Here is a 24,568-nt window from a genome sequence, read left to right on the forward strand (position 1 = left end):
CTTAGTTTCTGGAATTTTTCATTAGTTATGATGAGTATATATTATTTGCAACTATATGAAGTTTCGAGAAAAACTTAAATTTTGAAAGCAAACTCTAATTTCAACTATTTGCTCAAGTTTTAAAAATACCCGTTTAGAACATTACTTTTATATTTTTTAATATATTTCAAAAACTTGACGTAATAGAATTGTTAAGACAATAGATTCATTACAAGAACCAAACTTACTTTCAAACCGTTTTGCCTTTTTCTGTTGAAAACAATTTTAGCAAAAATTGTTTAACGTTTTTTTTAGATTCATGTAAGAAAGGTGAAATCTAACAGACGTTGATGTTTTTTGAATATTATAGGAAATAATAAAAATATTTCAACTGAATATTGAAGAAAAGGATTGTAGATTTAGATTTTATTGAAAAAAACCTGCTTAATAAATTTAGATTGCCGCAAAAGTGATATCTCAATTTAAAATTAGGGCCGCCAAAAACCATTGGAAAATGCAATTCCAATGCCGGTGTTAAAACCCTTGCTATGACAGCGATTGCAATTTATTGCGGCATGTAACAAGAGGGAAACATTTAGTTTATGTGAATAAGGGTCCCGTTGCCATTTTTGTTTGTATTTTTGATTGAAGAGTTAACACTTCACTCTAGTATTTTTCTTCCATGGAACTATTATTCTTATTTTCTTCACCTAAAAATCAAATTTGGACCTTGTGAGACGATATCTTGGAAAAATTGTGAGTGGCGCCATGTGAAAAAGAGCGATTAGAACGTAAAACTGGTAAAATATAAAAATTATCTAGGTTACCAAGCAGCGCTTTCGAGACGCAGATGTTTCTATGGAGCTGGCTTAATCACGATCGGCAATGGGTCCATCGGTTTATGCATCCACAAGAACAGAGGAAGACACTTCAACCGTTTGCACAACCGGTCGCCAATTTTTTATAAATACTTTCAAACTTTCTAATTTTTTGTTTTTTCATTTACTTCTAACTGACAATTAAGTAAGAGTGATGGACTCTTAGAATTTTCCAGGAAATTTGATGGTCTAAACATTCATCAACTTTAATTAATTTTCAGAACTCTTCAAACAGGTTTAGTTTGCTATTCTTGGGCTACTGTTTCTTCTGTCTTTAACCTTAATTGAACTTAAAATTTTAAAACGAACAAAATTAGTATTAATTAAAATCACTTAATTATTCCGAAATGATTTATTTATAACTTCTTTGATAGTTTTCGGATTAGTTTCAGTTTCAGTTTATTTGTTTATAACGTTTACACAGTAAGTTAATAGATATCTTATAAATTTGTGAAAGCCTGTGACTTATCTTTATATAACAATTCATTAACAGATATTAAGGTAAATATATAAAAGCAGCCAAATTTTCGTACTACTCCCTTCCAACAGGAACAAACCCGGTAGATTTTGACCACCTAATACGCCAGCAACTTCAAATTTCCAACACTTACCCAGCTAGTTGAACAGCATGAACCTCATCAATTTTTAGGATACAGCACTTCAAAAATCGCCGAAATCGTAACTGGCCATCAAAATTGTGGTTTACGAAGAGGCGTGGTAAATGGGGCCTACAGCCCCGCATTATAACACTGGCTATATATCTCGGTCATAAGTCCGACCCTTACCTATGGAGTAGCGGTATGGTGGACGGCGCTAAATATAGCGACAAATCGCGATGAACTCGGCAAAGTCCAACGAACAGCCTACCTATGTATGGGAGGACCACTTCGCTCTACCCCCTCCGCCTCACTTGATGTTCTGTTCCATCTAATACCGCTGGACATTTTCAGCAAGCAAACGACTGCTAATACAGCCATACGGTTTCAAGCCTCCTCTCTGTGGATCAATAATGGAATTGGCCACACTACTATTTTGAACTCGTTCAGAACTACAAACGGTAATATTGACTATACTCTCCTTTCGTCTACGCGATCATTGTAGCGTGTTCCAAGCTGAAATCCTGGCTATAAAAGAAGTCCTATCATGGCTTAGAGAAAACGTTATATCAACTAATGATATGCGCATCTTCTCGGATAGCCAAGCTGCGTTAAAGTCCCTGGAATCTGTCTCCACTAACAGCCCTTAATTATCGATCATCTCTTACGGAGATGGCTACACAGTTCAATATTCACCTTTTCTGGGCGCTGGGCCATAGAGACTTTCCAGGAAATTGCAAAGCTGACGAACTTGCAAAAAGCGGAACAACTTTACCTTTGCTGGCTCACAATTCTAGCATAGGTATGCCCTTAGCTACATGTAAACTCATGCTAAAGCAAGATACCATAGAGAAAACAAGCGACTAAACTAATTTGGCCTAATCTTAGCGCCAGGCGCTCAAAACAATTAATATCTCTGAGAAGATTGCACATTAGCTACGTTATTGGGTCCTGACTGGGCACTGCTTGATAGGAAGGCATGCTATTCGACTTGAAGCCCCTGCAAATGATTTTTGTAGGAGTTGCATGGACGAGGAGGAGGAGGACACAATCTCTCATCTTCTGTGCACATGTCCTGCCTTATCACAAAGACGTAGAATCCACCTTGGAGACTACTACTTCAACGATACCAGCGATCTAAAAAATTCTGACATTATTTGTCACCTACGCTTCATTCGGAGATCTAATTGGTTCGACGAGTTAAGCTGATCAACTGATTCATGTGGTATCACAACGGACCATACTTTGGTCTAAGTGTGTTGGACTTCCCAACCAACAGCCACTTTAACCTAACCTAACTTAAGAGGCGTGGTATCCACCCACACAATAATATAATTGTCATAATTTAGAATACGAAAGCTGTTATGCTGTAATGAAACTCAGTTAAGTGATAGTTATACTCCCAAATCTAGGTACACACATTTTGCACTCAAGTAGCGTAGTTTCCAGTATTTTTGTTCTTACACACTTTTTTAAACGAGTTGAGTTAAATTTACCCCTTCTAAGAGTTGTAGAATAATAAGACTTAGCATTAAATTGGAGGTTATAGACTCATGGGGCGTGGCATATCAACTCACATTTATTACACCAAAAACAAGGAGCCAAGTGCTGCTAGATTAATACTGGATAAATTTGGAAGGGCTTACGAGTACTTGGAAAAGTTTGCAGTTAGTTTTTTCTTAGCATTATTTTAGTATTACAAAACTTGGTTAGAAAACCTATCATAGGTTATCATTACTAATAAGTTGCTTCGATACGCTCTTTTTAAAAACAAATTAATATTAAACATTGGTGTATTTATAACTTGACGTATTCTTAGAACTCATTATTTTTCGCAATACACTTCAAGTTTTTTGTATATTCCATATTGGCATATTACACTCTCCCATTCTGAAATATTTTTGATAAGAAAAATACAAAATTTATTATTTTTGATGTGCATACCACAAGATTTTTAAGTTTATTTGTTTATATACAGATTCAGTTACCGGTTTTTGTCTTCTTGTTTTTGTTTTATTTGTTTGTTTAATCAATTGTCATAATCTTAAAGAAAGAACAAAATAAATAATGTCTTAAGAACTATACAAGTATACTTATAATTATTTATGGATAAAAATGTATTCACAAAAATAAAATATAAATTTTGATCCTCCGAAACTTCATGTTTTGTGTTTATGCGAACTTAATTGTGCTTTTGACAATACACTTACGTCACAAACCAAACAATGATAGTGTGTCTGCTTTTGACTATAACTACACTCAGCGGTCCCGGGTAACTCATTGCCACTGGTCGCAACGGTTGTTTCAAAGGTCGAATCACATTTTTCGCTATTGGTTACTTTTCTAAAACCGGCCATTCGGATGTACTCCATTTTATTGTGTTGGCGTCTGTGGGCGACGACTTTGTTCGTATCGGAGCATATAAATTCGCATTTAAGGCAATGGAAATGTGAAGACTTGTTTGTTGAACCTAAAATATTTTTTTCAAAGAAAAAGATTTTATATTACGTGGAGAATCAGAAAAATAACTTTACTCACCTAAGTTTTTGAAATATGCACAATTTTCATAGCCACAACTCATGTTGGCGCGATATTGGCGAAAATCGTTTCCCATTAACTTATCTAAACGCTCATGTCTGGCTGTATGCTGAACAAAGCGAGTCTTATCACAGAAGCTATAATGGCAATCGTTTCGATCACAATGGAAATGTGACTGATGGTTGCGGTAGCCGCACTTTTGAAAGAAACAATCCTCGTTGAATCGGAATTTTAAATATCCATTGGGAATTTGTTCGTCTCTGAGCTTGAAGTGCTGTTGGTCGTGAATGCTTCGAGTGGAAGACGACGTCAGGCATCCAATTTGACTAGGATGAGGATTGGAAGCAGCAGGTGCAGCTAATGCTGCTGCAAATTGTACTTGTTTTTTTGTCGAAGGTAACAATGCATCAATTAATGTACTGAATTCTTCGTTGTCATTTGTGAGCTTTCTTTTGTGCGGCTTCGTAGCTTCAAATTTAGGAGCAGATGCTGAAGACATCAGCACTCCAGACGGCTTGGAAGATATCATTTGTGGTGCTTTGGATTGAGGTCTATCTATTGGAGAACGAACCATTATGAATGGATTTAAAAATGGAATATGTTCTGAGGATCCTGGGTGGAGACCAGGAATAACAGATTTAGTTGGTTGCGACTTGAGACCTTCTGTTGAAGGTGGTAGGTACATTCGTTTATCTTCATTGTCTGTAGTTTCGTACGTTTGTCCTGGCGGCCGATTTTGCGGGTGCTGTCGATTCAAAGCTATCGAGTTGCTAAGAAATGGGTACAGATGCTGATAATAGTAGGGATTTTGTTGATACAAAGTGGCCAGCTGAGCTAGGTGAAAATTTTGTAACGATACGCTCGACATGAGATCTTGTGAAAAATAGTTAAGTAAATGCCCGGGCGTTGGATTGCCTTGTGGTGGTAGTGCTACTGGAGGTGAAGTGGGAAAAGAGTCTCTGTAGATTTTAATTCGTTCGTCGAGTAGTGTAGTAGGTGTTATTGTTGTATTTGGAGATACGCTAAGGTCTTGAGGTTGCTCGTCATTACAGTTTGCCGAAGATCCAATTGCAATCTCTGGTTTCGATTCCTCTGGCTCTAAAAAATGTGACAGATGAAATGGTATTGGTTGATTTGACTCCTGCAAATGTTTAAGTCGATGGGCTCTCCATTTTACAGGATCAACAAATGCCTGATCGCAGGTATCACAGTGATCATGTGGATGCAGTGCATTTTTACAAAATGGCGTCGAACAATAAATCGCATGCGTTGGAATTGGAGCCGAGCTTTGTAAACTTTCCGTCGTTCCTGGTTGACGCTGTTGAGCTGGTGACGGAGATTTACTATGAGGGGCTTTTTTTTCAGGAAAATACGTACCGGCTGCTCGAACGACTTAATTGAAATGTTAATAAAAAACCTTTTACTACAAACGGTCTTCAAAATTCTTACCCACAACTTTTTCATCTTCATGACTTCGCTTTACATATGAACTACCACATTCTGGTTCCATTTCCGAAACTTTTCGTCTCAATTCATTGAGTGTAGAAAAAGTAACCGGTGGTAAACGTGAAGTGTTCTTGCCTCCTGCTGTAGATGGCGAGGATTGTTGGTCGTTTTTGGGAATATCGGTTTGAACTAACATTTCACCACAATTATGTGTTTCTATATCAAATGGTGATATTTGCCGATAGCATTTGCGGCAATGAAGATGAGGCCGGGTCTTAAAAAGTAAATACAATAAGTTTTTATTATTTTTTATTTATTAAAATATGTAGAGCAAATGTGTGAGACTAGGACGTAAACTTTATTTATATCAAAACTTGGTTTTTATCTTGTTTCTGAACCTTTTCACTTTTAATGTTTTTCCGCTTGATAGAGAAAAATTGGTTCCGAAACTAAACTTAAGGTTGAAAAAAAGCTTTGGCTAATCATAGACCCAAACCGTAATTTGTGGATGGTAGTTCTACTTTTTTAAATTTCAAATTTTATAACGGACCGAAAACCCAGACGGTTTTGAATTTGAAAAAAAAACTTACTTTTCTTAGTCTGCAACCAATAATCCCACAATACAGGCCAATATCGGGATCAAAGCGTTTAAATTTTTTGCTTATGGTATCAGCATTCGAAATTGAAGTGTGTTGTCGTTCAAGATGCGTCCTTAGGAGATCCCGTTCCAAGGCTACAAAACTACAATCTGGCTCAGAAGCACAATGATAATGTTGCTGCATTGTTAGAGGGCAGCGAGTGCCTGTAACATTACAATTTTCATTTTGATTGCAAACAATAATTTGTGAACTGGTTGGTGGGGGTGATAAGAAAAGATGTAAAGAAGCTTCTTCTCTTTGCTGTTTATTCTGCTGCCCTGTTAAGCAGGCAGAAGTATCAAAGCAGGGTTGTTGTGCAGGGGTTAATGCTGGATCGAGACTTTCCTTTCCCGCTACTTGTTTTTCGAGCTTAAAACTTGTGAATATGGCCTGAGGTGATTGTTGTGCCTGTGGAGAAGTATTTTCTAAGAATTATCTGGAAACAATTTTCAGAATGCGAAATACTTACATTCTTATAAACCTCAACAAAACGGTTTTTTGGTGGACGACCACGTTTTCGATTAAAAAAACCGTCAATTGTTGTGATTTGCATGGATTTATTGGAATTTGGTGTTGGGCTTGTTGCAGCCCCACTGATGCTTGTGGCATACAAATCACGATTATAGCCGTGCATTCGAATGTGCGCAGATATGTCTAGAAAATTATTTGGCGTCACAGTTTTACAGCCTTTAATTATGCAATGCAAATGTGGTTCAGAGTGTTCATTCCATGGACAGTCATTGCCTTTTTCGGTACTGCATTTTTTATCCAATGTTTGTGATTTTTTTTCCGTATTTGCTGGACAAACTGATGTGAAAAATTGCTCAATGACAGATGGAGTCAGATGACTAGGTTTTAGTCCCATATCATACTGAGTGGGACTGTCTGTTTTTCTAATAACTGGAAACATAGAAACTTCAGGACTGCTGACGTTTTTATGCATAAGTTCCTCCTCAGGGAGCGTTTTTTGATTCAGGATTTCTTGGTGTCTCTTTTTCATTTGTTGAAGAAACTCTACCGACATAACTGATATCGATGCATCAAGAGTATCATCTTCCTTGTTCCGAAATGTCGGCTCTATCTTTGGGGTTGGGGATGATAAATAAAAAGATTCTGAGATTGATACCGGTTTTATGGAATTCGATTCAAGATCTTTTAATTGTTCCATTGATTTTCTTAAACTAAGTGCAGGCATCTCTGCACTGATTGACTCTGCTGCTGCTGCAGAATTTGGATTTCTCATCAAAGCTGCCTTTACAGCTAGCATCTTGTAACGGCAATATGTTTGTTCGTTATCGATTCTCTCGTGTTTTCGTTTATGACTCAGCAGTTGACCGCTCGAGTGTAAAACATAAAAGCAATTTTCGCGGGCGCAATGTATGTGATTACAGACTTTTGAAAATTTGCATTGCTTATAGGGACACGCTTCGTTTTTGAGGAATTTTTTGAAACCATCTCGAGCCAGTTTAAGATCTTTAATGTGATAAGTTTTGTGTTTTTCTTTGGAATAATACAAAATGTTAAGAAATGTTTGATCCTGAAACAATCAAAACTTACCCATGTCAGCTTTATTTTTAAATGTATAACAACAGTTGTCTCGCCGGCAATGAAAATGTGTTGTTTTTTGGCCAGCAAACATGCAATAGTCTGCACTGCATTTCTCATTTGCTCGAAAACGTTGAAAACTAATAAAACTAATATTTTGGAACTTTTCTTTTCAAACTCAAGAGCAACTTACCCTTCCTTATGAATTGCTGAGTCTTTTCGATGGAAATTCGAATGCATTTGAACATCACTCGTACTAATATAAACTCGATCGCAGTTTGGCTGGAAGCAATGGTAGTGAGTTTGTTTGCGATTATGTTGACAATGGATCCCAAAAGTGGTACTGCAATCATCTGATGATGAAAAACGCATAAAACCATTGTTAAGGCTCTCCATTCGTTTACGATGCCATTTAACATGTCGGATGACTTCTTCTTTTTTCGATAGAATTTTACCAAAACAGGGGTAATCATAGCAATGATAGTGTTCACGCAGATTTTCCAACCTACACATTTCGTTCAGACACTCAAGGTAGGATGTAAATTTATTCATATTTTGAAAAAAATCTGCTGTAAGTAAAAATTAATTAAATGATTAATGATGTTAATTGTTTTTTTTTTTTTAATTTTGGACACTCAAAGGAATATGTGAGGGCAGTTAGGAAAGGGCGATAGGCTAAGAAAGGAGCTATGTATGTATATCGATGCATATTGTTTTTGAATGTGTGCATATTGCAGTGGGTGGGAAATATTACTATACATATATGAGCCTGGTGCAACTAATTAAAAAATCTCTGTACATCAGAGTATGCCCCAAATTGATCTCGAGAGTAAACTGAATGGTATTCCTAGAAGTGCAGGTATTACGGTTAAATTGTTTAAATCAAGGAATGCATCTTGCGATGGTCGTCAATAATTTTTAAAGCTCTATTTTGAATTCTGTCTATGAAGGATGCTTAAGTCCACTGAACATATCCGAGAGAAATTAAAACAAATAAGGTCACCCGTAGTACCCGTGGCACGACGGATAGTGCGTTGGACTGTCATGCAAGGGGTCTTGGGTTTAATCCTTGCCTGCGCCACCTTAATTTAAAATAAAAAAAATAATTTTCGCGGGTACTGCCTCTTGCGAAGAATTGACAAATCCTTCAAGGGTAATTCTTGTCATGAAAAAGTGCTTTCTCAAATTAGCCGTTCGGATTCGGCATAAAATTGTAGGTCCATTCCTAACAACAGTACTCGCACATATGAATGGTTGAGAGTTGTAAGTCACAACGGACTGTTGCGTCACCCAATTTAATTTAATTTAAGGTCACCTAAATTGAATAAATGTAAAACCTACTATTCTGTAACGTCCATTATTAAGATTTGTGTATACTAGTTTAATGGAGAAGCTAGGTTTTGAGTTTTTATAACAATTTTTTATAAATATGCCCTATTTAAGAGCTAGAAAACTTCCGTCTTGCGGGGTTTTGGTGCATTTTATGCAGAAAAACAATAGCGTTTTGACGATAGTCTCACTTCAGGTAAGACGTTTGCATGATAGCTAAAGAGGCATCGTCTGCCATTGATTTCCAAACACTATCTATGCAAATTGAAATAAAAATGTTTCGGCGTAATTAAGTTTTGTTACAAAGTTAAAATGAAAATTCAGAAAAAAAAAATGAATACGGTTATGGAGACAAATAAGAGATAAATCAGACCCTCTATCTGTTCCAATCTATATGTATGTAAGCGTTTTTGTTTTATCTTTCTCACATGTAAAATAATCTAAACCATTAAAATTGTGCTGAAAGTTTGCCAAAAATATCTATAAATACCACAAAATAGTTGGTACGTTTGGTAAAAAGCAAATTGTTGCTGATTTTCACAACTTCCCATAGACGAAAACCAAGTTTAACAACATTTTCAAGTTATCGAACAAGCATTATCTTTCGTTGAATTTTGTTCCCAAGGATTTTTGTTGTTTTTGACAATTAAATGAGCTCATGACCCTTACGACCGCAAACCCCCCTTCCCCTTGATACGAGATTGATATGCCGGTTGTTAACACTATAAGACTTAATTTGGACGTTTTCAAACCAACTAAAACAGTTATGGTGACTGATAAAATGGAAGTACATATGTCCTATTATGGATCGGGTATGTCATGTAAGCAAATTTTCCTTCCTTAATATTAGAATATAGATATAATTGAAATTGGAATAAAGAATAAAAAAAGAAATTCAATAGAAATGACTGCTTGCTTCAACTCAATTTAAATTCATGGGCGGAAAATTTAGTAAAATGTTAAAACCATTTTAGCAATTTACTAAGCTTTAAACATGATTTACTTTAATTTGAACAATTTTGACATCTTACTATCTCTCAACAATTTGCTAAAGATAAAATCATGGAATGGCTACTGTAACTTTTACCCATTTGCTAAATCCATATGACATCTGTATCTACAATTATTCTTATTGGAATGGTGCAGTCAATTAAAATTAATAGATCAGCTTCGGCATCGTCTGCGTTACGTTGGGCCTGCTTCGAAGTTGCTTTGAATGACACTTCCATAATATGACATTTCTAAAATGGCGCTTCTGTCATTAGCTTCCGTTATTTTTCCTCAAAAAAAAATATGAGTTTTGAAATCGAAAAAATTTAATTTATGGCGGAAGTAGCTTACACAGACTATAATAACAAATGGGAATTCCTCCAAAACAAATGTATTTTGTTTGTTGACTTTTTTAAAGCTGTTGAGCTTTCAGACAAAGCAAATGTTCAGCAAATTTGAACTACAGCTTCCGTTTGGAGTCACATTACGTTATTTAGTTACGATTGTCAAATGAAACGTATAGTCGAAGCTTCATTGTGATAGCATGCATTGCATTCCTATGGTTGTCCTCGTAAACGTCAGGCGAAGCCGAAGCTCAAGCGTGTTTGTGTTTCAGCCATTATTTTCACGAACTGTCGCTTTTTAGACATGTTTGGATGCTCTTTTTTAATAAAATTATCAATTGACTAGTTAGGAATTTTTTAAAATTTTGGAATCCCTTAGTAAATTTTTGAATTTTTAGCAAATTGATTACTAGTAAATTGTTAGCTCTTAACAATACAAGCCCTTCCCTCCATTTTATTGTTTCAAGGATTTGTCGTTTACGATACAATTTATTTTGGCGCTCACGATAAATTTGCGGGAAGGGCTCGAATAGGTTGTTCAAAATTTTGCACCTTAAAGTTTAAAACTGGCATTTTGCTGCTCATGAATTTGATTTTATGTGAACTGTATCAGTGTTATGATTTCATTACTTAAATTTAAAAACTTAGATATTCCTTTCATTTTTGAAATTTATTTTTCCTTCAAGGACAACTACCAATACAATCAGCTGAGAAATTTGACAAGTCGTTGTGAAAACGATAGACATAATTAATCATAATCTTCAAAAAGTGGATTCTGTTGAAAGTCGTATATGAAAAGTGAAATAAGACTTCAATTTGATAATTTTAACATCCGAAATGTATTTAGTGTAAACCTTTACTTAGTGTCCTTTAAAAAAAAAAACAACTCAATGCAATACTTTTTTCTCACCGCAATTTATTGCCACCCTATTGTTTTGTTGTACTCTTCATCTAAATCACTTCAAAATACGCAAATAATAATCAAACAATCATTTTTAGCTTTACGAGAATTATTCAATTTCAAAGTTATCTCACTTGGCGGTAACTTTAAATTAAAAGTAATATCCGCTACGTTTATTTGTATTAATATTTGTGTTATCATTATTAGCTTTTCTTACCGTTTAAATCTTAATAAACAAATTTATTCTCTGTCAGCTCTGTAGAACTGCTACTATACTTAACATCCCCTATGTTTTGTATTTTATAGGCAAATCCCTATTTAAATAATATTTCAAAGTGGGGGGAATTCAAAACGCTATGAATGGATATTTGAAAAAAGCGCACTAATTAGATTCACTTGTTGCTGTTGCTGTTCCTGCTGCTGCTGATTTCTGGTGGCTATGTCTAAAACTAAGAATTTTGTTTTATATTTATTTGTTCAAGAGGAGAGGTATATCAGAGGGCAGACGACCGCGTTGAAGCGACGGACGCATTGAAAGATACAGCAGAGCAGTGCGGTGTGAAACGACGACGACGACGACGACGCACGTTCGGATATGGATTGAAGTAGTCATCTCCCCATCTTCCATAAAAATGGAGAAAAATATGAACAAAACCTCAGAAGTCAGAATTTATCCACCAATTTAAGCCAATAAAAGGCTTACTATATAAATCGTGGGAATATTAACCCAACTTTGATTTTCTCAATTGAAACAAATTGAGCGTAAGTGCTATTTTCTTTTTCTAGTATTTTGTTTGTATTATTTTTATATTCGTTGTGAAGAGCAAATCATGGACCGACCGACCGACCGACAAGGCACATGCGAGCGACGATGACGGTCGGTGCCGATAGTTGGTTGACAAAGTCATGTTATGTACTATCCATTTCAATTTATGATTATTTTTTAAATTTTCTGATAGAAGAAAAGTTCTTTATGATGTTTTTTTCGTTTTCTGTATTATTTTAAATGATCATGATTTTAATTGAGTGACCTCGATGTTTTTTTTTTTCAAAATTAAGTGATTTTTTGAACATATACTTACAATGCATGTTTTTTTCATCGATTCCAGTAGGCAGTTTTGATGGTATTAAGTTCTGTAAGTTAAAATTAAAATTAAGAATACGTTGGATTAAATAAAGCTATAATTTCAAGATGAGCGGATGAAAATTTATGTATAAGAATTATAATTAATATTGAATGTTAAAAAAGTAACTCACCATTTGACCTTGTTCATAGAATCCTCCCAAATTTCTAACTGATATCCTTGATGAACTGTTACTGCAAGTGCTATCTTTTTCGGCTTGAGTATTACTCTCATGAAGATCCTTAACTAGATCTGGATTAGAAATTATATTACTGTCAGCTTCCGTACTATAAAAATGTACTCCAGCTTCTTCAATAGGATGATGTTGAAGTTGTTGGTCATCTGCTTCCGATTGATCTTCATCACAAAGCATATTCAATCTATAACTATCATTGTCGTCATCATCTTCATCTTCATCTTCATCATCATCCTCATCGTCCCGTACATCATCTACAGCGTTTGGAGAGTCAAGAAAATAATTTGGTGAACTAGGTGGATAGTCGTCATCGTAAATATTATTTTCAACATATCCATCGCCATCGCCATCATCATCAACAACCGCTATAGTATCGTCAGCTTCGTTTTTTATTGATTTATCGATTTTTTTAAAATCCTCATTCCATTTACGAATATTTGTATGTGCACTTGGTTCGTTTAAATCTTCAATTCCTTCGCGCCGATCATAATCGGAACCTTCATTGTGATAGCTTTGACCAGATGCGGATCTTGCTAGATAATCATCTTCGTGAACTTCACATTCGGTCTTTTTCGATGGTTGTTCAGAAATAGTTGTCGTCCAATCATTATGATTTTCAGAACTATTAGTGTATTCAGCATTTGACTGTGGCGGCGGTGGTGATAATGATGATGAATTTTGAGTTTCTTGGTAATTTTGGAAACTTTCGCATACAGGCGATTGGTGAGGGACTTGATCGTTATTATCGTTTGCTGATGCAGATCGTGAGCTAAAATGACATGTCGTTTGGGGGGTTGTCGGTGGCGTAGGTGGCTCTGTTTCTGTTGGTATATTTACTAGAAATGAAAGAATATTCAATTTAAAATGCATCCCATGCATTCTAAGCTTATAACACTCTTAATCGGAAGCATTCTTGACTTCAATCAAGTACTTCTGAGACCAGGAAATCATACCATATTTTTTCGAAATCGAAATCAATGAAAAATAAAATACGAAATTGATAAACAAATTTCGTATAGAAAAGATCTGAGATTGCCTCAAGGTTTGACTCTTACAATATATACATATGTAGACTAGGATTCAACTTTAATTTTTTGACAATCGAAGATATCATACAAAAAGTTGGTTAAATTTGTTAGCACAAATACATTTATTGTTTATCCTGGATGTCCTTCGTATACCTATCACAAATTACAAAAACTAAATTATTTAATTGTCATGCTTTAGGTTTGCTTAAGGTAAAACAAATAATGTGAGCTTTTTAAATTTGTTCTCTTTTCTCTATTTTTTTTAAGGTAATTTTATCACTCTTCAGTATCCTACCTAATAAAAACTTTTAAGAATTTTAATTTATTCTCAAGACACAATTTTTGAGTTCCAATATCGTATTTTACTACCAATTTTAGAACTGTACACTTGTACAGTTGTGAAAATATGAATTTCAATCCTTGTAAAATTTGTATAAAAATCCAACATTCAGTCTTTTCATAGAAATTAATATATTACGCAAAATTGGTAAAAATTGATATTTGATTCTCGATATCTCGTGAATAAATGGCGGTATTGATTTCAAAATGATTTCATTATGTGCTAATTTTTTTAAGAAAAATCAAATGTGTATGTGCTTACACAAGAATTTAATTTTTTTTAAAAATGCTAAAAATCTCGTTAGCAAAAATAGATTTTAAAATCAGACTATTTCATCGTATGTACAATTTTGTTGGTAATTTTTAGTTCATTTTTTGGAAAAATTCAGCTGACAAATTTCCTAACAAAACATGAAAACCTATGAAATATATGAAGTCTTAAGCAAGACAAATCGACAGACGGGATGAGAAGTTATCAGTTTGTTATTAGATGGCATCCAAGCCTTTTTTTTCAGAGAACCTGGATTAAAAGAAACTTAGAATTTATCCTATAAACACATGTACGTATCTGTTTTAATACACGTACTAAAAAGTTGTTCATTTGTTTCAAATATACATTTCAGGTATACAAAAATGTAATGCATAATACCAAAATTCGCCATTATCTATATATGTATGGAACAAATTTGTTCAATTCTTTGAAATTATTATTGAATGCAGTTGTTATGTTATATTATTTATAAGTATACATACCTATAAATTAAATCAAAATTCTTCAACTGCAAAAGAAACTTTGTAAACATTCAACAAGTGTGCCCAAGCAGGGGGGTTGAAAAGGGGCAGTAAAGTACTTTTTTATTGTAAGTATTACCGTTGTTTTTTTTATTGATTGTTTGAATGTGTGTAAATTTTCTTTCCTTCCGCGAAAATGTCCATCGCATAGTCACGTAATTCATAAAAAGAAAAGAAACGCACAAAGTGTACCTTCTTAACTTAACAAAGAAACATCCATTTACCGTTCATTTGATTAGTATATCTCCATACGTACAATCTTAAAACCTACAGAATATTTTATTTACGCCAATAAAGGAATTAATATACCTACTCATGCTTTTTCGACTTTTGTGTAGGCATTTAAAATTTCAATTAAAAAACGAAATTTGTCCGTCCCCGGTATGATATGACGCAACAATAGAAATCCAAAAATTCAAAACCTAACAATACAATAAAAAATTCTATGAATATGAATGTGGATAAAAACCAAGCGTGTCATGAATTGTAATTAAAAAAAAATAATTAAGCCTTAAAAAATAGTTATATTTTGGCACTCACATGCATATACAGAAACATACATCCCCAGCATGGTTTGTTAAAAGAATTGGAAAAAAACAATAATTCCCCCTTTTATATGTTTTAATTAAAGGGGGCAGAATTCTTCTTTTTTTCTGTATATGGGGATTTTATTTGTATAGAATGTTTGTTGTCTGTAATGGACAGTAGATACGGCACCTACACCAGAGGAAATACCAAATCACTTTGCAAAGACGGTGACTTAAAGTAATAGCTCCGAAAATGATTACAGAATTATAGGCACTTGCATGCGTATACCAAATAGAAATTTTAGCTTCAAATTGGAAATTATAAGCCGCTTTTTTGGGATTCAATATTAAGAACATATATATTTGAAAGTTTTAAAGAAGAAGACTTTTCACTTTGCACTTTTATTTTGCAAATTACGTTTTGCCGAACGCACATTTTCAAACAGAAAATTATTGAATTGAAAAGTTTTTTTCTTTTTAAAATACTATTTGTTTTTTGCAAAGTATTCGTCCTTTTTGTTTCACCAAACAATCAACTTTGCAAATTATGCCTAGAATTTTGAAAAGCTTTTCAGTAATGTGAAAACAAATTTTTTCATTTCAAAATAAGCAAAAACTATGTATATCAGCCGTTTTAAAAATGCAGAAGAAATAAGATAATTTTTTTTAATTTTGATGAATTCACCAAATAACATGAATTTTAAGGTTAAAGCGTTGATTTATCTCAAGTTAAAAAATTACTGATTTTGTAGATGTTTTTCAATCCATCAAGTCACCCTTTAATGGTATTTTACAGTTTATAATGAAGAAATGTTTCTTTTGAAAAGTTCTTGTAAATAAAACGGACCTTAAAAGTAGGGATCAAAGAGTAGTGAAACTTAGAGTTAACTTCAATATCGGAAATGATTTTTTAACAAAAGATAGTTTTCGATTCACGAAAAGTACCATCGAATTTGTGTTGCCTAAAATTATAAACAAACTACAGTTCAATAGCCAAAGGAATTTGTGTTTAAATCCCTTGCAAAGACTTTTGCGTAGACTAAATTGGGCTGGAAGTGGAACCCAATATCACGGTGTTGCATCTATCCACGAAATAAGCAAAACAACCGTCTGCACCATTTGCTGGACATAAAAGTGTTAGACATAGCCTCGAAAATTTGTTCCCAAGAACAATTTCCTTATGTAGGTGGGGATGTGTTAACGGTACCATGAGAGATATATTGATACACCATTTTTTTTTCGAATGCATATTTGATCTTATTTAACAGAATCTAAAACTAACTTTGAACTTTTCAAAATAAATAAAAAAGTGAAAAGACTTCAAAATATATTCAAATTTTGTGTAACACTTTGTACTTTACTTTGCGGATTTGCAAAGTTGAAAAGTGTTTAGTGAAATAAGCTCCATGTGAAATAAGAGCTGAAGAAAAGGGGATCGCTGGTAGATTAGATGGTGCTATTAGAGCTCGTCGAGATCAAACTTACCAACGTCTTATTTCTAAGAATGAATACCTCGATAATTGATTTCGATATACTCAAATAAAAGTTAAATCTCTAGCCACAGCAGGATTTCACTTTACTTTTCATCGGTAGAAGATGTTGTATTATTATTCGTATACATGATGATTTTCCAAGAAAAACTCGGGTATTGTAAAATCCGCTGTTAAATTAAAAGTATGCAATTTTTGAAAAATACCTAGAATATAAATCTCTCATTTTTCAAGAATAAAAAAAAACCACAGATCGAGTACCTCAAGAATTGTACATTTTCTTACATTAGTAAAATCATATTAAGTTCTGCTAACAACTTGTAAAACCAGTTTATCGATTTGAATACCTAAATTTTGTCCGTACCTTGAAATTAAATATTTTAGGAATGAAAACTTTTGGTTGATTTTTGATCTCCTTATAAATATAACTAAATCAATTCTATTAAATTCAAAGCAAAACAGAAATTGTGCACTCACCACTGCTATTAGCATCCAGGTGTTGATTTTCTTTATAAGCTTTCAAGATATCACGAATTGCTGTTTCTGTTGATTCATTTTTTCCGAATTTATCAGCCCATTCAAGTATTTTAGTAGCAGTCCTAAAATTGGAGAATGATGCAGAATTTGGTCTGAAATGATGACCATTAGTAACTGATGACGCCGTTATCTGTTGATGTTGATTCCCCTTCAATCCTGCTGCGTTCACTAATTGTTCATATTGATTAAACATTTGCAACCATGGATGATACTGTGTTAATTGCTGCGAAACGGTACTAAAATCTAAAGATTCTGAAAAAAAGCCTCTATCAGCGAAAGACCCTGTAGTTGGTGGAATGGTGGATAATGCTGACGAAGGTGATATAGGTTTAGGTAACTTCGGTGATTGAACTATGTTGTTATTTAATATTCTTGAAGAATTAAGATTCATTAAAGAATTCGCATCGAATGCTGTTGGGCGAGGATTGAAATTTTTTCTTTTGTTTCGACTCGTTGAAGAATTTGTTGCAGAATTAGTACTTGCATTCCTTGTGTCAGAATCATAAACAGGTGGATGTGATTTGTTTGATTGCCTGCTTTGCTCATCATTGAAGTGCTCTTGCTCTCGAGTTTCGTGTTGACAATGTATCTCATCAGTTTTTTTACTATCGGTGTTTTGATGAACGAAAATTGATTTATGTTGAGCAATTTCATGATCTTCTTGTCCGCTGCTTTTGGATTCAGCGTTGTTCATGTTTTTTTTTCAGCGAAACTGAAAGAAAAATACAACAAAAAAAAAAAACACTTAGTAAAATTTTGCTCTACTACTAACACCTCGATCGTGATATAACACTTATAAATAATAGTTATGCGCTAGTTATGGTAGAACTAGTAAATAATGTATTATGAGTATCATAAGTGACAATCACTTTTTTCTGGGAAAATTCATTTCCTATTACACCTTAATATTTGTATGTCAGTTTATCATTTACACTCACCTGAGGAACAAAACATTAAGAAAATTTGAAATTTTCATCACAATAACACAGAAAGATGTAGAAAGGATTCTCAAAAAAAAATGTAGTGAATTTTATATCATATAAATTGACGTGATACAAATAAAAATAAATAAATTGGGTGGCGCAACAGTCTGTTGAGAACTAGGGTCTAGTGACTTACAACTCTCAACCATTCCTGTGTGCAAGTAATGTTGTCAGAGATGAAAGGGACCTACAGTTTATATGCCGAATCCGAACGACTAATTTGAGAAAGCACTTCTTCATGACAAGAGTTACTCTTGTCAATTCCTCGCAAGAGGCAGTACCCGTGAAAGGACTTAAGATGGCATAGGCAGGGATCGAATCCAAGACCTCTGGCATGACAGTTCCACGCACTAACCATCATGCCACGGGTACTAAGTGATACAAAACTTGAATAAAATTCTGCTTTGTGGGTGCAAAATTGCACTACAAAGCTAGTCAATCTGGAACTGTCATATTGATGACAAATACAAATATATAAAATAAGAAACATTTGTGTTTTCAGAACGTTTACTAGATTTTTTTTCTTTTTAAATTTAATAAAACCAATTAGAAGATATAATATAATTGATTTATATTTGTATTTAAATACCGAAAGATTAATTTCATTTTGAATTCTTGTGTCCTTACCGAGCAGCTGATTGTGAAACGTCAAAACCAATTGGCACTAATTTTGAAGCAGAAATTTTTACTACTTTTGTAGTTAGATTTAGCCAATCAGAATCCCTTGACTACGTAGCCACTAGCTTTGTGAATACGACCAATAATGCCCAAACACTACCAACAAATTTAACGTTTGTGAATTACCCATTGGCTTCAAATTATTTATCTCACACAAAATATGACTATTTTGGTAACGTTCTAAGCAATACAAATCGACAGACAAGTGGGTCGCATCAAATCCTCTTTTCAAATTATATTTGCATATTAAAAGAAAAAAAAAAAAGTTTTTCAAAATATATTAACATACAAACAAAATCGGACTATACCTACTAATATCTATTGAATAAATAAATCAATAGCTTGTGTCGTTTAGGCTCTAATTTTTGTGTTTAGCAAAAATATGAAAAATCTATCACATATTATACGAATCACCATAATCATCAACATCATTTATGTTACAATTTTGCTTTTTAAATTATGCGAATGAACGATCAAACTTAATTGCATTAATTTTAAATCATTGACAGCTTATCCTTAAAAGATAGAAGCAAGATAAAATTCGTACCTACCTCCCCAATGAAGTGGTAGTGATATACAAGGCACTCGTGCTAGTGGGGCAGGAGCGGTAACCAAGCTGAGGGGCGGGCGGTAAAAGATAGGCAAATTACAAACCTATTCCATTTAAAAAGCTGTCAATGAATTCAGATTTATGCATTTCCTTTCAGAAGATTCTCGCCACTATTGTAGTGCAGTGTGGTCTTGGCATATTATAGTCGTCAAAAGCAATACAACGAAATATTTAAATAAAAATTGTAAAACGATCTTCAAAGTAAAGAAAAAGAAACAAAGCAAAAATAGAAATAAGAATAAAAAGAAAATAACATGGAAGTGGAATATGAAAACAAACAAAAAACAACGAAAAGGTAAAAAGGAACCTTATGATCTGCATATCTTTCAAATACAAGGTAGGCTTTTGGAGTTTTCGTCTGCCTGCACCTACCTAGTTGTTGTTGAAATATTTATATGGCCTACTCTACAAATAATGCCAGAGCGCACCACGTAGTCGTTCTTTTTCGTAGCCTTACAATGTTCATCAACGTTCTATTTATTTTGTTTGTGTTCACAAAACTAATTTATTACCCTTTCATTGATTAAAAGCGAGTAATATAGCAATAATCTCAATCTCGGTTTAACTCACTCATGTAGTGCAGATGCGACTAGTATTTATTCGTAGTAGGAGATGTTGTTGTTTTGGCCTTTGCAACATTGGATTGCCCTATAGACGAGCCGAATTATCCTTTAGACCGTCATCACCTAACTGTGGGCTGATTTTTATCTTAAATTGAGTCTCTTATTTCTGGGAGTGAAATTTTTTAAACTTAAAAAAAAACACATAGTAAACTAATTAATCAAGAGAGATATCCACGTGTCATCTGATAAAGAACAAATATTTGTAATAAAGATTCTCAGTTTTTAACATCCCGTTTTTAAAAAATCCCGAAAAAAGTCTTAAAATACCGTCTTTTAAAATACTGATTTTTTAGAATCCCGTCGTTTAAAATCCCTACTAATTACAATACCCCTTTTTTAAATCTTGCCAAATTCCGACAGTCCCGTTTTTTTTTTACAAATAGAAGTCAAAGGTTCGTAAGTTAAATTACTTGACTAAAATATAATGGTATCGTTATTTTTTAGTTTTTTTTTTAGTTTTAGTTGTTTAATAACTAGTTTTGATTAAAAAGTAGGGATGGTAAAAAATAGGATTACAAAAACCGGAAGTATGAAAATTCGGGATCATGAAAAAATGGACTGTATAAAACGGGAAATTAAAATCGGGATTTTAAGAAACGGAATTTTAAAAACCGGGATATCAAACGCAACTCATATGAACATTCCATCGAGAATTCAAAAAAACTATTCCTAAAATTCTGATTTTGAGTGATTTTTACACAACCAATTTCAAAAATAACACTTATAGTAAGTGAGGGCATTACGAAAATAAGGATGGAATGATAGTTGGTTTTTGTAAAGCTTTTAAAATATTTAAACAAAATAAATGAGATCCTTTGAGAACTAAGGCCTAGTCACTCACAACTCCAAACTATTCCTGTATGCTATCAATGCTGCCAGCCAGCGCAGCGATGGAGTGGACCTACAGTCTTTAGCCGAATCCGAACGGCTAATTTGAGAAAGCACTTTTCATTGCAAGAATAACTCTTGGAGGATTTGTCAATTTCTCGAAAGAGGCATATTACCCGTGAAAAAAATTTAGATGGCTTAGGCTGGGTTTGAACCCAATGCCTCTGGCATGATACTCCAGGGCACTTACACTATAATATACTATGTGCCTACTACATCATTCCCAAAATTAAAATTATTATTGTTTTCCAAAGATTGTATTCTTTGAGTTCAGGCCTATTTCTTGTCATCGTAAAAAATATATGACTATGCATACAAAAGAAATACATTTATTTTTCTTCTGTCACGCATAAAATGGCCCACTGTAGATAAAAAGGCTATATGAGATACGACAATGATTATGACGACGACGGCAAAACGTTCAACTATATGTAAATATGCTATTAATTCTTTTTTATTTTTCTTTAATTTTTTGTACTTTTCGAACTACACGTTCAATTTGGCTAAACTATGAACAACGACAGCGACGACGACGACGAGCATAGAGCGCGAGCTATTTTAATACAAGCTCTACGACAGGAAAAGAAGGATCATACTATACGCACTAATTTATTTCTGTTATTTTTGTTTGCAATTTTCTGCATCCCCCTCCATTCGAATGTACCTAGCCTATAGTAAGTAGTGCCTTCGTGGACTTAATATGCGCGCATGCGCGCATTATATCAGTAAAATACATATTTTAACTCTTCATATCTATATTATAAAATTGTTCTACATTATTTTTAGTCAGATGGAAGAAAACACCTTTAAGATAAATATATCGCAGGAAATTGCCATTGTAGTTCAAATTTCTTTGATTGATGTATAGAATGTTTAAAAACATGCAAATTGTCTAGTATGAAGAATTTTTTTCAACATTTTTTTGAAAAATATTCGTTTTTGATATTAAGAATGTTTGAATTGTTGTTTTGGAAAATTGTTCATTCAATTGAATATTTATAAAAAATGCATTCTTCTTAAACTCTTTACCTGTTCTAATTTTTGACACTCATCTCAATTGTCCGTCCTGAATATGACCCTGGATTTAAAAAAAATCTAATTGAAAAAAAGAAGCTATGATGCGAGTATGCGACCCACTCTGATAACTCCCCGATTTTTCGATTTGTCTCGCTTAAGACTTTAATAAAATATTTATAACAATACTTTGTGATGGAAAAATAATTTGAAGTCAACATCTTTCTTTGTTTTTCCAAGACTTGAGTCAAAAACCATTTCTTATCAGTTTTTTTGTTTATGTAGGTTTTCGTGTTTTGTTAAAAGAGCTGCTAGTTAAATTTTTCAAAAAGGTAAACTAAAACTGAGTAAAGTACGGAATGTCGAAAATAATGTTTTCTATAAAATAAAATAAATTTAGACCTATCATTTTTTAAAATATATTTGAGCCGGTTTTTATTTATTTATAATTCATTTGCCTTGTGGAATATGATTTTAATTACATACTTTTTGAACAAAACGAAATATAAATGCTGTGAATTTAAGTTGATATCAGGTCCCAAGCGCAGTAACATTAGGACTTTAACATTCCGTTTCTTTTTTCAAAGACTCGAATTTAAAGCAGTGATATTCAGTATGACGTAATGAATTCCAGAAAGTGTGAAAACATAAAAATTAAATTTGTTGGCTTTTTACATTAGACGATTTCATATAGAATGACCCATATACTAAAAGACAACACATTAAGTGTCTAGTGTCCACTGGACCCTTTAAAAAAGAGAGGGTGGTGTTTTATTCAATAACTGTCCATGTTTTCTAAAAATGCGTACCAATAATCAAAAATTCTATTAATTTCCCTTTACTTTTGTGTCCTTCAGTTTTCGAATAGACTCATGAGTAAAATAAAATTTTAAATTTAATCATCATTTTGATCAATTTTTGTTCTTACTTTGATTGTAAAATTATTTGGTAGTAATGCATAAATAAAATTGTGTGTCTTTAAAAGTATTAGTAATATCTCTGTCTTATCCTTTTTACTGTTCGGATTATGCCATAACGAAATAGCCAGTTGCATTCTTTTCCTTAAACAATTCAACCATAATTAACGCACTTAATACTTAACCCTCGAGCCCAACTATTAAGTACAGATATGATCTACGGGGACGTGGTATGCAGAATATATTTGCTCATTCTTATGAGACTGTGAAAGCCCTTCAAAAAAAGAAGAGAATTGGCAAATTTTTTGAGTTAGTTTTACTCAAAAATATGGTTAAGAACTAAGATCACCAACAAATCGTAACAAATCTTCATTTTACTTGTACAAATTGACATTCCGAAAAACCCCTTTTTGTGAAGGACTCATTTTTTTTTTCTTTTGATGCAGTAGATTCCTGAGACCACAAATTTACAGTCTCAACATTTTACAATATACATACAGTACAGGGCAAAATAAAGTACTCAAAGCTTGAATTTTCACGATTATGCTATTTTCGCATAAAATGTGTTAGGTAAAAAACCCACAAATGTTTGGGAACAAAGTCTTTTAAATTTTCTACATTCTTTAACCGCTTTAAATAATTTCAAAAAATCAAATGGGGTGGCGCAACAGTCCGTTGTGAACCAGGGCCTAGTGACTTACAAACTCTCAACCATTCCTGTGTGCGAGTACTGTTGTCAGGAATGGAAGGGACCTACAATTTTAGGCCGATTCCGAACGGCTAGATTTGAGAAAGCACTTTTTCATGACAAGAATTACTCTTGAAGGATTTGTCAATTCCTCGCAAGAGGCAGTACCCGCGAAAATTAATTTGGTGGCACAGGCAGGGATTGAACCCAAGACCCCTTGCATGACAGTCCAACGCACTAACCATCATGCCACGGGTACTAAATAAATTAAATAATTTACCAGTAAAATTAATTGGAAAAAAGTAATTCTTTCATCAAAGACTAATTTTATACTAGGCAAAAAAGTACGCACTTCAATTTTGTTATAATTGCAACAATAACAACAATTCAATTGCAACAAAAAGTACCTTATAAATTTGCCGTTATGTTGACAAATATGTTGGCGTTTCTAATAGGGAAATTGCTAAAAATTATTTAATTAGTGAAGCCTCTGTAAGAAAGATTAAAAAAAAAATCAAATACTCGGTTCGGTTAGTGATAAACTTGGTCGCGGTAGAAAGAGATATACAAGTTCCTATGATGATAGCAAAATTATACGGGAAGTAAAAAAAAATCCAATGATTTCGAGTCGTTTTATTCAAGAAAAGACTGGAGTTAATGTTTTACAAAAAACAATACGAAGGCGGTTAAAAGAAGCAGGACTCAAAAATAGTTTTGCTCAACGAGCCCCTTCTAATTCGAAAAGCGAACACAGTTAAACGATTAGATTTTGCAAAAAAACACATCAGTAAGCCGATTTCTTTTTGGAAGAAGGTTGTTTGGAGTGACGCGAGCAAATTTGATCTTTTTGGATATAAGCAGCGCTCTCGTGTTTGGTGGAAGCCCGGCGAAATGCTTAACGACAAAAATGTTCAAAAAACAGTTAAGCATAGAGGAGTGAGCATTATAGT

At 33.6% G+C, this 24,568-nt stretch overlaps 1 protein-coding gene across 3 annotated transcripts in view; it reads right to left on the minus strand.

The window, feature by feature from the left end:
- Nucleotides 1-3,250: 3,250 nt before the first annotated feature.
- LOC129953387 (uncharacterized) overlaps nt 3,251-24,568 on the minus strand; it is a 39,705-nt gene continuing 18,387 nt past the window's right edge. For 2 of the 3 annotated variants that reach the window (XM_056066543.1, XM_056066542.1), the window contains 10 exons: nt 17,158-17,929; nt 12,442-13,340; nt 12,267-12,318; nt 7,814-8,189; nt 7,633-7,760; nt 6,545-7,575; nt 6,028-6,483; nt 5,441-5,711; nt 3,992-5,383; nt 3,251-3,923 (listed from right to left, as the gene is read on the minus strand). In XM_056066543.1, coding sequence (XP_055922518.1) covers nt 3,613-3,923; nt 3,992-5,383; nt 5,441-5,711; nt 6,028-6,483; nt 6,545-7,575; nt 7,633-7,760; nt 7,814-8,189; nt 12,267-12,318; nt 12,442-13,340; nt 17,158-17,911 — 5,670 coding nt within the window. In that variant the 5' untranslated portion in view covers nt 17,912-17,929 and the 3' untranslated portion in view covers nt 3,251-3,612. The remainder of the gene's footprint in view (nt 3,924-3,991; nt 5,384-5,440; nt 5,712-6,027; nt 6,484-6,544; nt 7,576-7,632; nt 7,761-7,813; nt 8,190-12,266; nt 12,319-12,441; nt 13,341-17,157; nt 17,930-24,568) is intronic. The other variant, XM_056066544.1, reaches the window with a different exon arrangement.

The sequence above is a fragment of the Eupeodes corollae genome, chromosome X (genome assembly GCF_945859685.1).
Source record: "Eupeodes corollae chromosome X, idEupCoro1.1, whole genome shotgun sequence".
Lineage (NCBI taxonomy): Eukaryota > Metazoa > Arthropoda > Insecta > Diptera > Syrphidae > Eupeodes > Eupeodes corollae.